This window comes from Podarcis pityusensis (genome assembly GCF_964106645.2).
Source record: "Podarcis pityusensis genome assembly, chromosome: 6".
Classification (NCBI taxonomy): domain Eukaryota; kingdom Metazoa; phylum Chordata; class Lepidosauria; order Squamata; family Lacertidae; genus Podarcis; species Podarcis pityusensis.
Window position 1 is genome coordinate 75,796,022 of NC_138030.1, and position 17,164 is coordinate 75,813,185.

Below are 17,164 nucleotides of genomic sequence, written 5' to 3' on the forward strand. Positions count from 1 at the left end.
ATAGTTTCTGTTGGGATACTGCCAGGGAGACAAAGTCCATCATGGCCCCAAGCCGTCTGCCGGACGATCCATCGACCTCTGTAGGCACGCAGTATCAACAATTAGCGACATGAGTTTCTAGAAGATTTCTTGCCACATTCCAGAGCTCATGCACACTCTATCAGCAGATAATGCACAGCCAAAAGTTGCACTCAGGAGAGCATTATTTACAAGTTTATTCAGCATTGATCAGAACACAGAAAAACATGACTGCCTGCTTTAGTGTCTACGACACAGAGAGAAAACGAAAGCAACAGAAAACATAAACATCCTGTGAACAGGAAATACGCAGACTCTGTGACTCACAGCCTGCTCCCTTTTAAGGTGGAACGGAAATATCCTAACAGTTTCACCATACACAAGCACACAGTTTTCCCTCAGTGCAAAGCTTTGTCTTTTGTTTTCTTTTTAGTCCTGCAAAAAAAATGGATGAAATCTTCATCCCCACCAGAGTCTATTCAAAAATATCCATTTGACTTCTGAATTCCAACCTTTGTTCCTGGCTTCCCTCATTATCCAGCTTGTCCTCACCAAATACTGTGACGAAGTTGTTCTGTGGTATAATAGGGTGCTTATTTTAAAAACAAAACATTGCATGTGGAATCTTTACAAGCTCTGTTAATAATGTTATGTTTCAGAAACTATTAATCATCCTACTTGACCCTATTTGTTCTGTACCTACGGGAAGTGATAGCCGATTACCACCACTTTGTTTTCCATCTGTGCTCTTTGATTACTTCACTAAAAGAAGAAAAAGATTAAAGTAATATAGTTTGTGCAGAACAAATATGCTGGATAAAAGCAGGCATTTAGCAGCGGGGATGGAAATGCTGCCTGATAATCACCCAATACGAGTGCAGTGTAATGAAAACGCACAACAGAGGTACCTTATTTTGGCTTCTTTCAGATTCCAGTGTGCATAGGGCATGCTAGTCTCTGTTAGTATAGTATCAGTTATTCTAATGTATATTAGATACCTGAATATAAATGAATCATAGAATGGTAGAATTGGAAGGGACTTTTGAGGGTCATCTATCTAATCCAACCCCCTGCCATGCAAGAATCTTGCCCACATTCATCTCTGGCTGGGCTCGAACCACCAACCTTGTGGTTAACAGCCACATGCACTGACCCATTGTGCCACCAGAATATGGTCTTAACAGAAGGCAAAGCAGTCTTAAGGCTTAAAGCATTGTGTTTGCCACAGCAACTGGGCTCTGAAGGCCTGCTTGGGCCAAGTAAAAGCCTTGTGCTAGCATCATTTTTTTTTTAATCTGCTCTTTGGACAGCTGACCCCATGTGATGCAGGGGTAAGGGTAAGCAGTTGCAACATATTTCATTGAAGAATTATTATTATTATTATTATTATTATTATTATTATTATTATTCCCCAATCCCATCTGGCTGGGTTTCCCCAGCCATTCTGGGCAGCTACTAACAGAATATTAAAAACACGATAAAACATCAACCATTAAAAACTTCCCTAAACAGGGCTGCCTTCAGATGTCTTCTAAAAGTCAAATAGTTGTTTATTTCCTTGACATCTGATGGGAGGGCATTCCACAGGGTGGGCACCACTGCCTGGTTACCTGAAACCTCACTTCTCGCAGTGAGGGAACTGCCAGAAGGCCCTCGGCGCTGGACCGCAGTGTCTGGGGTGAACGATGGGGGTGGAGAGGCTCCTTCATGTATACTGGTCCGAGGCCGTTTAGGGCTTTAAAGCTCAGCACCAACACTTTGAATTGTGCTCAGAAATGTCCTGGGAGCCAATGTAGGTCTTTAAGGCCAGCCCAAGATATTTTGGCACCTGAGGCAAACCCCAAAATGTCCTCCCAGAAGGAAAGAAGGGATAGGTGAAGATCTACATCAGGAACAAAGGGTTCTGCTGTTAGCAGGACTTAGCTGAATACTGTGAAAGAGCCTTTGATTTAGCAAAGCCATATTTTTTGTTTCATTGCTTCTGAGGATTTTTAAAAAGATGATAGGGCAATAATGCAACAAGTAAGGTAATGCTGTCTGAATCCATTTTCAAGGTTTCGGACACAATGTGTTACATACACATGGTATTCAAATAGATTTATGGTCATTAAAGTGTAATATCTCTATGGATAATGAAGATAATCCTGAGTTGCAACCAAGAATGCCACATTTGCAACTTAACATGTTATCTGATAACCTGTTAATTAGTAGTTACAGCATATTGCTGATAGGTTGGGTTGTTGTTTTTTCCTTATTCTATGTGTATCAATGTATATATTAAGCATTGCATCATAAATTGGCTTTTTCAAGATATCACAACAGACAAAAAAGTATCACAGGAGCAATCCTATGAATAGGGAAAGAAGAAACCAAGAAAACTGCCTGACTCAGTGGAAATGAAGTAAAAGGGGGGAAAGAACCAGTCAGCACTATAATAGTTTTTGTCCATTCCACAATACAGCTGAGGGGAAGAAATGCTCCCTGCAAACACAAAGGGATGGCATACAAAAGAGATCCTTGCACACTAAGATGTTATCAATAGCACCATGGGGGAAAGAGGGGAAGGCAAATTAAATATATTCAGATTAATGTGAACAAGATGCTGCCTTTAAGAAAAGCTGGGTCTGTTGGAAACACTTTTCGACAGCTGTCCTTGGCTCTCAAAACTCTTCCCTTCAGGAGATCCTTGGCTCCCAAAAGCATCTCAGTCTGCTGTTCACAACAGCTTACCTTCTCATTTGATATTATCTAATGTAACCTAATTAAAGTTGCTCACCAATAAGCTGAAGAACTTCTGCACATTGAATTTTAGATGGTGCATTTTCTTCTGTGTTTTTGGATTTCCTAAGGCGCAAATATTCTTTGAACTGATAACTTACTGCAACACTCCACCTTTGCAGCATCTGTGCTACTGACTCTCAAACTTTGGGATTGTTGAAATATATACTACAACAACAACATTAATCAATTTGAGCCGTGTGACTCAAATTGGGTCTACTAGACCCCAAGTTTTTAAGAAAATTAGACGAAAGTCGCTTCTGGACCCCTCCGGGATTAGGGGCCCTCAAGCCTAAGCCTCATTAGTTTCATAGTAGATTTGCCCAGGGCTTTCTTTCAGCTGGAACTCTCCGGAATGGCATTCTGGAACTCTCCGGAACTCACAGGATCTTTCCCTCTCCAGTAAAGGTCTCTCTTGACAGGCAAACCCAACTGGTTCCTAAACAAAAGCCAAACCCTTGCAAAGCTTGCTTTAAAGGAGATCATAATGACGCTATCACACCATCTTCAAGTGTCTGAAATGTTTATTGTCAGAAGGCAGCCTCAGCAAGACAGCAGTCTTGAATTGCTGCAGATGCCAGGACTCATTCCAGAGAACAAACAAACAAACAGCTGCTCTTTCAGCACTGTGTTTGGGGATAGCAAGAAGACTTGAGAAGTAACATCTCAGCATTCAGACACAAACCACTGAGAAATCCATTGCAAGCCTAACGCAGGCAGGTTGCGCTGGAAGTACAACAAAGAGGCACAATGGAAATATGATATAGGAGACCACCCAGCTCCATTAAAGTGGGTTTTGTCATTGGACTTCAGTGGGCATCGAAGGCAGAGGTGGGTCTAAGGCAGCGCAACCATTTCCGTCCACACTGGGCGCTGAGCCAAAGGGGGGGGGGTGCAACTATGACGTAGCGAATTGAGCAGAACGGAAGGCGGGAGGTGCCAAATCTTGGCCTCGCACAGGGTGCTGCTGAAATCTGAAAGGCCAAAGTCCGCCCCCTAGGCAGCCATAGTTGCTGATTTAAAAGCAAAGTCCAATGCAGTGCATTGTTGGATGGGAGCCACCAGCCTGCATGAATGTATCCAGAGATTTAGCAGCTGATGTAATTTTCTGAGCCTCAGCATTCATCCCTGGAAGCTCATCGCTTGAAATGAGATCACACACACACACCAGACCCACCCACGTCCCCCCCCAAAAAAACCCTTCTTATAGCATTAAGGAGCTACAGTGAAAGGCAATGTTTGTTTTGAAATAAAGATTACAACCTATACAGTGCTTCATAAATATTTGCATTATATAATTGTTTCAGCAAATGAATTGGCAAGCCAAACCACACAAGGATGTTACTCTCTTTCCCCTATCCCTGCACCACCCCCATTACAAAGCAGAGACGCTGCAGAATTTTAATTAGTTTCTTTCTAAGCATCTGCGAGGTCTGGTCACTTTTCCCTTTCTTTCTTTTTTAACCACTGTATTGCAAAGATTAACTTTTCTTTCAAGGCTGCCTCTCTGTTGAATGTGATTACCCGTTTTTATAAATCTTCCCAACCCAATGAATACCTGTTAGTTAGCCAAAAAGGGGGGGTGAGGAGAAAAAAGGAAAGAGGGGGGCCTCGGTGACAGTTTTATGGCATGAGTTGCAATTTTGTTTGTATTTATGTAATGCATTGTGCAGCCTATAATGTGCTGTAATGTGTTATTGTTTGAAAGAGGCTGAGTTCGGTGAGAGTTCTTGAGCGAGAGGGCAATAAAATTGGATCCCTTGTATCAAACTATCTGAGCTTCATTAAAGTTGTGCTTTCAATGGCCAGAGGCTGCCAGAAAGAGGGCAGGCTTCCTTTACTGTGCTATAGCTTGGCTTAGCGATACTAACATTAAAAAGAAAGAGCACACTCTAAACCAGCATTCCTCAAAGGTTATGAAATTACATTAACCGCGAAGCCTTTCTAAAATTTACTAAGGGTTGAATTCCACCTAGCACTGATGAGACCATTCTTTGGACTCAAGGATCTCTCTGTGCACAATGGAATGCTCTCCCCTTCTACCCCCTCTTCTATGAGGCCCCTAAATCTATTCTGGGATTCCCCTGACCCTCCAGAGCAGGTTCAGGGACAGCACAGAACATGGGGGGGGGGATGAGAAGGGGGGTCTTGGAAGAAAGGATCGGTGATCTGGGGGAGCCTGCAACAGCCAGGAGACAAGAGTCACAAGCAGGAGAAGCTGCAAGATTGGAGAGTGAAGAACAGGTGCAGGAGAAGGAAAGGGTAGGTCAGGCTAGTGTAGAGTCAACAGCTTCCACAACACTACCACCTGTCCCCATCTCTCCTGCTCCACTGTCTCCCAGGTCCAGGAGAGGATTGAAGAGAGAGGAGCAGAAACAGCTACACGTAGGTGGAGTCTTCACCTGCTTCCACACAGCTCGGGTGGGGGAGATACATAAGATAAAGTTGGGGGCGGGGCCTCACTGATGCTGCAACTGCCTCATTGTCAAGGAGCTGCCAACAAACCAGGTCATCCACAGGGCAGGCACACGCACGGAAGGCACAGAATGCAATTAGTTTTTTTATTAGCAGAAAAACAACAATACAGCAATGTCCCTGGTTCGTCCTAACTCAACGAAGGTGTTGCTGAAACTAAGCTCTATGCATGTCCTTCCCCTATAGCCTCTCATTCTGGAAGGCTGCATCGAGAAGTGAGCTCCTCCTCTGGGCCTGTCTGGCACATTGCTCCTGGGGTGGGGGGTCAGAGGCGGAGCAGAGTCAGTAGGACTGGGACTGTGAATATGCTGTGATCCTCGGTTTCCAAGGCCCTCCTTCTCCTGACCCCCCTTGATCACCCAAGTCTTCTGCTTCTATCAGCGCCCAGCTCATCCCTTCTGCTGACTGCTCCTCAGTGTCCCAACACCAGGCTCCAGGCTCTAAGATGTCACCTTTAGAGCCTTTCCCAGGGGACTCTTGAGAGGCAGGCTCCCACCACTCCTCTTCATCCAACTGGTCCCTGACACTCATCCGGTGCACACCTAGGAGTAGTTGAGAGACACAGAACTGATGGATAGGTGTACTTTTAACAATAGATAATTAATTCCTCACTATGAACATTCCTTGCCTGACAACGCTATCCCCTCCAAAGGCTATCCCCTCCAAACGCTATCCAACACCTCCCCAAAAACTAGAGTCACCACTGGGAGCAATCATTGCTGCCCAGAATCAAGAGCTTCCTCATGGATGACTATAAATTTTGTAAACACAGCAATGTGATAATCATTCTACACAGCCCAAAAGGTAATCTGATATAAACATGGTGTTACTATGTACCGATGCCTGAAGTAGTTGCAGAATTTCATTGCCAGGCCAATGTGAAATGGACACAGTAGGAAAGGAAGAAACTGAGAGAGGGAAATCACAAAAGAAGCAAGTCTTTTGGGCTCAGCTCTTCTCTGATTTGCATAAGGAAAAGTGTGCGGAATGATGCAAGCTGAGTATTAACCAAAAAAATGAAATAAGGACTGTCCAGCCTGGTGGAAATTATTGCCTTTTCCCCAGATTTCAGTCAGACAGCAGAAGCCAAGGAGGAGCATAGGAACCTGTGGGGATGGACCTTCCTAGGTGCACCAGATGAGGGTGGAGATGGCATGCAAAAGGAAGCCTGGCCTTATGGTCCTCTTGACATTTCTTCCCAAGAAACAACACTGTTGTGTACGAGGGTCATTCCCCCTAGCCAATTACACTTGTACTATTCTGTTCTGGGTTCTGTTCTTGATAAGCACCAGGCTATTCTGCAGGAAATGCCTAAAAAAGAGGGGGGGATGCCCAACCAATTAAGGATTGGATTATTTTTTCCACATCTTTGATCAAGCACAGGTGGTGACCATTGCTGGAAAGAGCAACGAGGCTTAAATGAAGTTGAAAATTACTCGAAGTCACAACGTAGCTTGGGCACAAAGGCCTAACCTTCATGTTTTCTCTGTGACATTTCATATCACAGATAACATTTCATATTGTGTTTCTGATGTATTGTTCCCCAGGCTCCCTGCTGCTGTTCTCCAACTATGGGGATGACAGCGTGGAATGACATGCTTTGGACTCCTTCAGTAACAGTGTGCACGTATGAGTGTCCAAACAGGTTGCTTAGTGGTTAAGAAACCCCAGAAAATCCCATCTATAAATGTATTTGTATACATTAGCCAATTTTAAGCAAGAGTTTGCTACTCCAACAATGCGCACAACATTCCCAGAAGCTTCTGAGGGAAGGCATAAGATCCTTGATAGTTCACTGAGTAAAAAAGGAAATCACTATATACTTTGTAAAATTTAATGTAACATTAAATCAGCTACTTTTATTATGAAATGAATTACTTTCTCTCTTTTACACACAGAACTTCCCCCCTTCTCCTATACAATTAATCATACTCATATACTTCCTAAAATAAAAAATAAACCACCTACAATTTGGTAGTTATAATTTTCCTTTGTCCGTGTTTTTTTTTTTTCTGGGGAGGGCTCCCTAAAAGGTAGTACTATTTTAGGGAAGAAAGTTTAACAAAAGAGCAGGTTTTGAGATTTCCACCATCCCAGTCGATGATCATCCCTGAAATAGGGTTGCCATATTGGCAAATGTTATGTACTGAAGTTCTCACCCTGGGCCAGCAGGGGGATACTGTAGATAGTTTTCACTCAGGTCCACATATGCAAATAGGGGATTGAAAGTGACGTTCAGTGATTGGATAGTTACAGAAAATTGTTACAGTTGCGTTGTAGTGGAACTCTATATAAGCAGGCTGGCTGAACCCTTCAGTTCAGTTCTGTTCTGGCCTGTGAATAAACAAGAGCTGTTTGAAGAATCACTGTGTCGTCTGATATATTCACCCACAACTTAACAGCAAAGTTCTTTAGTTTTGTCTAAAGCTTCTTTTGTGTGCAAAATCCCATTACAAAATGACGTTTTTGAGCTATTTTAATGAAAAATCGGCAAAACCATTCATCCGGATTTCCCTAGACATTTGGGCCAATTTCTGCCCAGACACTGCTGCAAACCCCAATATTCCAGCTATGTCCGGGAAATATGGCAACCCTACCTGAAACTTCAGATAAGAGCTACACCTGTTTAAACGTTCCATCCTTGCTAGTTGTTGCTGAGTAACGCTTCAATTTCGCCACAGAGCTATTGCACTTTGAAGGAAATTCAGCGTACACACTTTGCTACAGAAATTCTCCAGATTTCTTTGTAAAGAACAAAAAGGACACCATCCATTCTGCGTAACACCTTCACTTCAATAAAAACAACCCTTGAGCCGTGCTGAATTTACACATCGAACCTGATATTTAAATCAAGCCTGGATCAAATACCACATGAACTGCCTCTGGCTCACCTGAACTATTCCGCTTTTTGCAAATGCCCCATTTCGATGAACTGCAATCCTTTCCTCCTCCCCAACTTTTATATATATATAGAGAGAGACAAGTTCCTCAAGATGGCCCCCAAATTCTGACTGAGATACCAACTTGAATGAGGCTGTTGCTTAGCAACACTTCTCTTTTTTTGTTCAAATTACATTTTAAAAATCCAGTATGTGCTGGATGTGAATAGAAGCTGAAAATGAGGAGCTCTTAAAATTTTTGCTAATGCTATCAAAGCGCCCCAACAACAACAAAAAAAAGGTTGAGAAGTACAATTGTTAAGGGTGGTTTTCCTACCCGCCACCCACCCACTTCTACGATACCTCAGATGAGAATCTCATTTGTATGGGCAATAATCTCCCTGCAATTTCAGGTCCTATATATTCCTCAGGAGTTTTGAAAAGAAAATAAATGATCGCCCAGTTTCTATGCTACTGAGACCATCCAACACAGCAATGGGCTTCCTTACTATTCATCTCCTGCCAATTCCATGTTCTCTTCTACACATACTTCTCTTCGTAGTCTCCTTTTTCCCTCTCTGATTTTCTTATAGCACTGTCAAAACCAGTATATAAGGAAGAGTCTGATTCAAAGCCCCAAAGGCCACTCATACTCTTGATTCCAGTGGTCTCTGAAAAAGAATCTGTTATGTTGGATGAGTTTCAGTTAGTAAGGCTCAAGGCCAGAGAGGTGATTAATGCCTCCTTTGCCAGAGCAGGGGGTCCCTGTCTGCCTGAAGGAGAAAATGGTTAAAATAAAATAAAAAACCTCCTCAAGAAATTCCCTGGATTTGGAAAATCTAAGTGATGACCGGCCAGTTGCTAATTGCAGCTTCTTGGGAAAGGTTCTTGAGCTGGTGGTTGCAGACCAGAACCAGGCACTCTTGGAAAAAACTGATTTTCTAGATCTACAGTAGAACCTCTACTTACGACCGCCTCTACTTGGGCCCGATCCAAGTTGCAACCGCGGCAAACCCAGAAGTAAATACCAGGTTTGCCATGATTCGCGCACACACAGAAGCGGTTTCTGCCATTTGTCCATGCGCAGAAATGGCTGACGCCGTCTGCACATGCGCATAAGTGTGCAGCCGCCAAATGCGCCTGCGCACAATGGCGCTTCTACCAGCAAACCCGTATCGACTTACAGACGGACCTCCGGAACTGATTCCATCCATAAGTAGAGGTTCCACTATATTGGTTTGGGAGCCAGGAAATGCTCAGCATGCACATGGGTGGTATTCAACTAAGCTTTACTCAGGCACATTGAAATTAATGGACCTGACTTCTTTATATTTCCTTGAACACTGTTCTGATTGTTTTATGGAAGGACAGCAAAATTATTTTTTTGGATTTCGGGAAGTTGCCAATCTTTCTGAAATTTTCTACATTTAAATTTATTCACAGACAACATGCTTTTGAGTCACTATCTCTTTTGCCACATCTGGAAGCAGTTGGCAATCTCAGAGTTTTGTTTAGTTGGTTATTTGAAATACTGATATTGTTTTTTTAAGGGCTGCGTGTTTTGAGAGAAAAGATGTGTAAAATGCATGCTGAAATGTGAATTTTTATGCTGATTTTAAAAAAAAAATTAAAATGCAGATTAATTTGGGAAAGGGGGAGGATAGACTTGTGGAACAACACTGTGAAAGCAAGACAGATCAAAAATTGGCTGATGCACCCATTATTAACTAAGGGTGCCGGAGAATTCTGTCAGAAATGGAAATGGGAGCAGAAATTGCCACAATTTGCATTTGTTTTCAGGGCCAGGAATAGAAATTACGTAAGTGAATATAAGCAGTAGTTGAAATCATGCTTCTTCTTCTTTTTTAATCCACAAACGTTACCGAAATAGTTGTTACCAAATTTTCTGCATGGCTTTAGATGCTTCCCTTTTATCGAAATGCATTGAAGTTAATGGTATTGATTACATCCTCCATGGATAGTGAGACAAATAATATAGGTTTTATTGGAAGCAGAATGAAAATCCCACCCCACCCCCAACGTCCCTATTCCTAAATGGAGTACAAGGTTTGGTCAGAGACCCATCTAAGCTATATTGTCCCATTCTACCCACTGACATAAAATCCAAAGTTGTTGAGGTTTTGGGGCAAAATTGCAAAAAAAGCGCTATTTATATGCACTGCCGACAACTGGAGACAGATGACATTTCCAGATAGACTTGGGGATTACCATCTGCTCTCCATTTCTAGAAATTATGCCTTTGAACTCAAAGATTTTCCCTACAGCTCTCTGAGGCACAACAATATAGGCCCCTCTCAGCATTGAAGCCTGTACTGCAGACCCTCCAAGTATCCCTAATTTCGAGGACAGTCCTGGATTTATAGAAGCCATTCTGGTTTCTGATTTGATCCCAGAATGTCCCGCTTTTCCTTAGGATATCCCCATTTTCATTGGAGGACTGTTGGAGGGTATGGAGTTATGAAACCTCTGAGCCAAGGAGATAAGTAACTATACAACCTATAGATGACATCTGAAGGCAGCCCCGTATAGGGAAGGTTTTTTAATGTTTTGTTGTGTTTTTATATATGTTGGGAGCCACCACGGTGGCTGGGGAACCCAGTCAGATGGGTGGGATATAAAAAATAAAATTATTATTATTATTATTATTATTATTATTATTGAATAGGATGTCCCTATTTTCATCAGAGAAATGTTGTAGGGTATGGTATTGTCACACAAAATCTGGCCTTGGCTTTTAAGTTCATAATGGGGCAGGGAGATTGGTTTAGCAAAATACAAAATGAGAGAAAGCCATATGAGAGGATCAGTCTATTGTGGCAGATATTAATTTAGAGGTGAGAAGAGCTATGAAAAAAGATGATGTTACAGGTCAGAGGGAACAGAAGAGTCTTTTCTGTAGGCCAATTACAAGCATTTCCTGCTTTCTGTGTCACCCTGCTGCATGTAAAACTAGGAGACTCCATGTAAACACTTCATTATTTTCTAGAACTCCTTCTTTGACCTTTTTAATCTCTGACAGGCTCCGAGTGCCTTTTAGGACTAATCTTTAGAGTTAACACCTCAACTTCAGGCGGTAGGAATCTTTAGACGGAGAATATTAACTTTACTAGCAAACAATGGCAGAGACTCAGCCAGCATGGATTCCATGGCAAACAGAACCTGCTGGAAATTCCCTCTTTTATAAAATGGTTAAATATATGGGAGACTTGTGCTCCTTTCCCTCAAGGCTAGTGGCATAACCTGATCTGGAAGGAAATTAACTAGAACCAATGAACAATAATGAATGGGGTTTCTTTGGCTATGTTCGAAGTAAGAGGAAGAACAAGCAAGTGGTAGGTCCTCTGTATGGTGACCATGGAGAAATGATCTTGGGTGACAGAAAAGGTGGAACTACCTACTTTGCCTCTGTCTTCACCCAAAAAGAAAGTGATACCCAACCTGGTGATAAGAGATTAATGGATGTAAGGAGGGATCTGCAGCCCAAGATAGGAAAAGAGGTAGTAAGGGAACACCCAGCTACTTTAAATGAATTCAAATCTCCAAAGCCTGATGAGCAATATCCAAGGGTACTAAAGGAGCTTGCTGGTGTAATTTCCGAGCCTTTGTCTGTTATCTTTGAGAATTCTTGGAGAACAGGTGAGGTCTCTACAGACTAGAGGCAGGCAAATATTGTCCCCCTCTCCAAAAATGGGAAAAAGGAAGACCCAGATAACTACCGACTGGTGAGCTTGACATCGATGCCAGGGAATGTCCTAGAACAGATAATTCAACAGTCGGTTTGTAAGCATTTAGAAAAGCATGCATGATTACTAAGACCCAGCATGGGTTTCTCAAAAATAAGTCATGCCAGACCAATCTAACTTATTTTTTTGATGGAGTTACAAACTTGGTGGATCAGGGAAATGCTGTGGACATAGTGTATCTTGATTTCAGTAAGGCTTTTGACAAAGTACCCCATTATACTCTTGTTAGGTAGCTGGAAAAAAGTGGGTTGAATGAGGTAGGTGAATTGTGGCTGGTTGACTGACCAAATCCAAAGAGCACTCATTAATGGTTCCTCTTCATCCTGGAAAAAAATGGGGTGCCACAAAGTTCTGTCCTGGGCCCATTGTTGTTCAACGTCTTTATAAATGACTTGGATGAAGGAACTGAGGGGATGCTTATCCAATTTGCAGATGACACCAAACTGGGAGGGGTAGCTAATGCTGCAGAAAACAGAATCAGAATTCAAGATAATCTTAACAGATTGGAGAACTGGGTGCAAGCTAACAAAATGTATTTCAGTAGGGACAAATGTAAGGTTCTGCACTTAGGCTGAAAGAACCAGATGCACAAATATAGGGTGAGGGACATCTGGCTTACTAGCAGTACAAGTGAAAAGGATCAAGGGGTCTTGGTGGACCACAAGCTTCACATGAGTCAACAGTGTAATGCAGCAACAACAAAAAAGCTAATGCTTTTCTAGGCTGCAACAACAGAAGTATAGTATCCAGATCAAGGGAAGTAATAGTACCACTCTATTCTGCCTAAGTCAGGCCACACTTGGAATACTGTGTCCAGTTCTGGGCACCACAATTTAAGAAGGATGTTGACAAGCTGGAACATGTGCAAAGGAGGGCAACCAAGATTATCAAGGGTCTGGAAACCAAGCCTTATGAGGAACGGTTTGGAAACAAAACTTTATGAGTTTTGAGCTGAGTATGTTTAGCCTGGAAAAGAGGAAACTGAGAGGAGATAGGATTTGTTGTTGTTGTTTAGTCGTTTAGTCGTGTCTGACTCTTTGTGACCCCATGGACCAGAGCACGCCAGGCACTCCTGTCTTCCACTGCCTCCCGCAGTTTGGTCAAACTCATGCTGGTAGCTCAAGAACACTGTCCAGCCATCTCGTCCTCTGTTGTCCCCTTCTCGCTTGTGCCCTCCATCTTTCCCAACATCAGGGTCTTTTCCAGGGAGTCTTCTCTTCTCATGAGGTGGCCAAAGTATTGGAGTCTCAGCTTCAGGATCTGTCCTTCCAATGAGCACTCAGGGCTGATTTCCTTAAGAATGGAGAGGTTTGATCTTCTTGCAGTCCACGGGACTCTCAAGAGTCTCCTCCAGCACCATAATTCAAAATTATTCGGCGACCAGCCTTCTTTATGGTCCAGCTCTCACTTCCATACATCACTACTGGGAAAACCATAGCTTTAACTATACGGACCTTTGTTGGCAAGGTGATGTCTCTGCTTTTTAAGATGCTGTCTAGATATGATAGCCATCTTCAAATATCTTAAGGGCTGTCACATGGAGAAGGGGGCATGCTTGTTTTCTCCTGCTCTGGAGGGTAGGACTCAAACCGATGGCTCCAAGTTGCAAGAAAGGAGATTCTGACTAAACATTCGGAAGAACTTTCTGACAGTAAGAGCTGTTCAGCAGTGGAACAGACTCCCATGAGAGATGGTGGACTCTCCTTCCTTGGAGGTTTTTAAACAGAGGCCATCTGTCATGGATGTTTTAGCTGAGATTCCTGTATTGCAGGGGGCTGGACTACATGCACCTTGGGGTCCCTTCCAACTTCTATTCTATTATCATCATTATGCAGAAAATGCCACAAGTATTAACGAGAAAGGAACAATGATCGGTTCTCAGTCCTTTATGCAATGGCATCTGTTCCCCCAAGAGATGTGCATTTGCTGAGAACGGCCAAGCTGTTTATCCCCGCCGCTTCTCCTGCCCCTTTTCAACGAGAAGTGCAGGGCAGGACAGGAAGCCAGGACATAGCTGGGAATGAAAGCTTTCAATCAGATGAGAGGAGCAGAGAGGAACGGATGCTTTTCACAGGGGGAGCTCAGTCAGATTCCAGTTGCAAGAGTGCAAGGTCTTTCCAGGGCTGTCTGCATTCTTTCATCATCATTAAAGCTCTGTGATTATATGCTTTTGATTTTAAAATTACACAATACAAAATCCAAGCGATAAGAGTGTAATTTAGAACAAAGGAAGGCAGAGGAAAAGCTATAATTAAAGATACACACAAATGCTAAAAACACTGCATAGAAAAACACTGTAGCAAGGCACAAATTCATGTAATGTGAGCAGGATAGGGCATGTAACAGACGGGTGCCCTTAATATGAAGCTCTGAATTTCACAAGCATGTTCCATACTATGTGGCCGTTGCTATGGTAACTACCTTTATTTTCTGAATCTGTACAGATGTGTACAATTCATGAACTTACGGCCTGTGAATTATTGCTTTCTGGGGGGGAGGGGAGTATCAATAACTTATGAAGCTTTTTTTTTTTTTTTTTTAGGAAATCACTTCACGATTCCTCTGAGGGGTGTGGGGCAATTGTACCTGTTTAAAGACAACAGAGTACATGCAGAGTGCATGCAGGCTGCAGAGGAGAAAGTGAAATGAAGATAGTTAAGTAAAATTACTGCAGCTGCAATTCTACAAAGACCTGGAGTAAGTGCCAGGGAATTCAGTGCGAATTACTTCCGAGTAGACATGTATAGGATTGGGCTGCCTGCATTCTATTACATTTCATAGGACTGTTGGTCATCCTACTGGGGAAAGTAGAAAAACAAACATGAAAGAACTATACTTTAAACACCAACAAATGCATTTGTTGCAAGAAAGCTCACCATCAGAGTCATGTCACATGAAATGCTATTTGCAGCAGAAACATTAACTAGTGATTTTTGTTTTTAAAATGTGCAAAACCTGTTAGGAAAAAATATTGTTTTTTTAAATGCACACACACAATTACACATTGATTGAGGGCAGAACTCAGCCAGGTTAAGCCTATTAAAATCCCACAGGGAGATCTTTAAGTGTGTGCTTAACTCTTTCATTTAAAGTGTTTATATATGGCTGGATCAGGCCCTTGGTGCGTTTTGTGACATTGTTTGCAAAAAAAAAAAAAAAGTAAAGCATTTTAAAGGAAATCCCTTGGTATTGCAACTACATGTTCTACCTGCGCTTAAGGGGAGGGGAGTGTAGAATTTGTTTTGGTGTGTGTGAGAGAGTGTGAGTGTGTGTGTGTGTGTGTGTGTGTGTGTGCGCGCGCGCATGTGTGTGTGGGAGAGAGAGAGAGAGAGAGAGAGAGTCTAAAATCCACATGTGAATATTTGAATGCTCATTTCAGCAAATATCCCATTAGGTTTAATGGAAATCTAGGCTTAGGAAAAGAAATTATTACAGTGTATAAATAGATGGAAATCACAGATATGCAGTAAAAATCTGTACCAAAATTAAGTTGGTGGGGGAAATGTCAAAACGTATAATTTGCTTTTGTAGGGCTTAAAAAAAAAACAACCACGCATACAGCTTCCAAACACAATCCTGCCAAAGTTAAAAACTTTTTTTAAGTCCCATTGGTTTTTATAGCAAATTAAACCACATGCTTTGTTCTTTCCTGTGGGAACTCATGGGATTCTAAAGTGCATAACTTGGTGGAAGTGTGCCCAAAATGTGTGTGTTTTTTAGAGAAAAGTAGCAAAATATTTTGTAGCAGAATGCATTTAAACAAAAAACCCAAAATACTCTGGGCACATTCCATCAAACATTAGTGTGCAATCTTCACTTCACTGTGTTTATGTTGGCTGTCTATGCAACTCAAAAGAAATTTGACACCAGCAGTAACTTCCCCATCATATAATGTTTTGAGGGTCAGTTCAGAGCATCAATTTCCCCTTATTCACGCAATACATTTGAGTTGCTGCAGGGTCAAATCAATATAGCAAATTCTACTTGTACATGCAAGTATTCAAGGAGAAGCCTCTCACCCTGAAACGCCACACTTCTGGGTCAGGACTTCTAGAGTGGTACCCCATGAGCCACTGGATGGAAATGTTGTCCTTGCGTTATGTGGACATGGAAGTGCTTTCATGAATTGGGATAGAGACTGCTGCCAATGTACTCTCAAAGGCTAGATTTTTGGTAGCTTCCCAATCCATCATAGCCTGGAGTCAAGCAGACAACCTTAATTCAAGCACCTAGATTGGGAGCTAAAGATCTTGGAAATTAGGTCCATACCCCAAAATGGTTCTGGGCTTGGTTTCTTCCCTTGCTGTGCTCAGATATGGCAGCCCTCTTTTGAAGCTGACGGGCTATAAAAAGCAGTGTCGGCGCTCCAGACTTTTAGTATTTTGCAGAAGGGATCTAAGCACGTCCCAGAATTTTAGGTTTGTGCAACTGGAGCAGATTCTAGTGGTCTGATGCCCTAGTGCAAAAAAGGAAGCCAAATGTGGATTCTTCACCCACGCTATCCCAAAGCAAATATGAGCTTCAAAAGAGGCTTTTCCCTCCCCCCTTGAGGAGTGTAGCAGGGGGAGAAAAGGGTTAAAATTCCACTCTGTGTCCACTGCAATTTTAATCGTTTTCAGCCACCCCACCCCAGATGCTATTTGCATTTAAAAAACAGCAACTGCCCATTAAATGCAGCAACATATTGTGGTTTGGCCCTAATTTTGTCATGGATTTAGGCTCTCGTATTTGAGGGATTAAATACACACTTGCACTGTCAGGAGGTAACAGCTGGGAAAATGAGAGAGAGAGTAAGTTTTAATGGTGAAATAAGGAGACATGGTGAAGATGGGGGGGTTCTGTCATAGTTTGACGAAGACTGTTACATTCGTCACTGATATTATTACAAATCATAACTGTGTGTTATTTATTCAAGTCACTATTAGAAAGATATAAGTTATCGCTTACTGCCAATTCCATCAAGGGCAAAGAATACTGTTGGTAAGAAGATTTCTTCCTTTCTGCCTTGCTGTTTCTGCAAGAATTACATAAATTACATTTAAGTCATTGGATAATTATGAACTTTCTTCTCCTTTATATTTATATGGAATATTGATTGAATTGCACACTGTGCTTTTACAATAAAGTGCTCTCTCCCTTTTTTTAACGTTGGTTCCTTTGTTCATCCAAAAGGAAACTGACAGTTATCCTTTTATAAGCTATTCTAAGAACATTTTCCCTTCTTTGAAACTGATTGATGCACTCTTTTAA

The 17,164-nt window shown here is 42.2% G+C and overlaps 1 protein-coding gene across 2 annotated transcripts in view; it reads right to left on the reverse strand.

Annotated features, from left to right (window-relative positions):
- LOC308478759 (uncharacterized protein) overlaps positions 1-17,164 on the reverse strand; it is a 44,324-nt gene that overhangs the window by 15,470 nt on the left and 11,690 nt on the right. For both annotated transcript variants that reach the window (XR_013987229.1, XM_081008885.1), the window contains one exon: positions 16,862-16,928. Coding sequence is in view for 1 of the 2 variants with exons in the window: in XM_081008885.1 (XP_080865011.1) it covers positions 16,862-16,928 (67 nt within the window). In the remaining variant the exon portion in view is untranslated. The remainder of the gene's footprint in view (positions 1-16,861; positions 16,929-17,164) is intronic.